This window comes from Bison bison, unplaced genomic scaffold (assembly GCF_000754665.1).
Source record: "Bison bison bison isolate TAMUID 2011002044 unplaced genomic scaffold, Bison_UMD1.0 scf7180017854474, whole genome shotgun sequence".
Classification (NCBI taxonomy): domain Eukaryota; kingdom Metazoa; phylum Chordata; class Mammalia; order Artiodactyla; family Bovidae; genus Bison; species Bison bison.
In genome coordinates, this window is record NW_011485047.1 from 6,433 (window position 1) to 7,541 (window position 1,109).

Genomic DNA, 1,109 nt, shown 5'->3' on the forward strand with positions numbered 1-1,109 from the left:
CTTAGGATAGCGGTAGCGGTATTTATCTTGGTCTCGCAGTGCAAATTCTTCAGGGTAGTGTTCTTGGATTTCTTCATAGGTCATCTCCTCACAGACACCCTGAGAAAAATTATTTGGGGACAAAAGTTTTCATAAGTTGAAATCTCCACAGCCTTTACCATAGTTCTGAGGACAATGATGGTGGAACATTAGCACACAAGCACCTGGGTTTCTGCTAACACACCTCTAGGTTTGGGTCTGCTGTCTGTTGTTGTTCAGTCACTAGTCGAGTACAATTATTTAAAACTCCATGAACTGCAGCACACCAGGCTTCCCTATTGTTCACTATCTTCTGGAGTTTGCTCAAACTCATGTCCATTGACTTGATGATGCTATTCAACCCTCTCATCACCCCACCAACCAACCATCTCTGTCACCCCTTGCTCCTCCTGCCCTCAATCCTTCCCAACATCAGAATCTTTTCCAATGAGTCAGCTCTTCAAATCAGGTGGCCAAAAGTATTGGAGCTTCAGCTTCAGCATCAGTCCTTCCAATCAATAGTCAGGACTGATTTCCTTTAGGATTGACTGGTTAGATCTCCTTGCTTTCCAAGGGATTTTCAAGAGTCATCTCCAGCACCACAATTTGAAAGGATCAGTTCTTCAGCACTCAGTCTTCTTTATGATCCAACCTTCACATCCATACATGACTACTGGAAAAACCATAGCTTTGACTATATGCACTTTGTTGGCAAAGTGATGTCTGGTTTTTAATACACTGTCTATGTTTGTCATAGCTTTTCTTCCAAGGAGCAAGTGTCTTTTAATTTCGTGGCTGCAGTCACTGTCTACAGTGATTTTGAAGCCCAAGAAAATAAAGTCTGTCGCTCTTTCTACTTTTTTCTCATCCATTTGCCATGAAGTGATGGGGCCAGATACCATGATCTTAGTTTTTGAATGCTGAATTTTAAGCCAGCTTTTTCACTTTTCTCTTTTACCCTCCTCAAAAGGCTCTTTAGTTCCTCTTTGCTTTCTGCCATTAGAGTGGTATCATCTGCATACCTGAGATTGTTGATATTTCTCCCAGCAATCTTGATTCCAGCTTGTGCTTCATCCAGCCTGGCATTTTGC

The 1,109-nt window shown here is 42.1% G+C and overlaps 1 protein-coding gene across 1 annotated transcript in view; it reads right to left on the reverse strand.

Annotated features, from left to right (window-relative positions):
- The window catches only part of LOC105000833 (6-phosphofructo-2-kinase/fructose-2,6-bisphosphatase 1-like), a gene marked incomplete at both ends in the record, with an annotated part of 13,800 nt that overhangs the window by 3,965 nt on the left and 8,726 nt on the right, over window positions 1-1,109 (reverse strand). Inside the window, one exon of the mRNA XM_010856874.1 lies at window positions 1-99. Within this exon, the coding sequence (XP_010855176.1) occupies window positions 1-99 (99 nt within the window). The remainder of the gene's footprint in view (window positions 100-1,109) is intronic.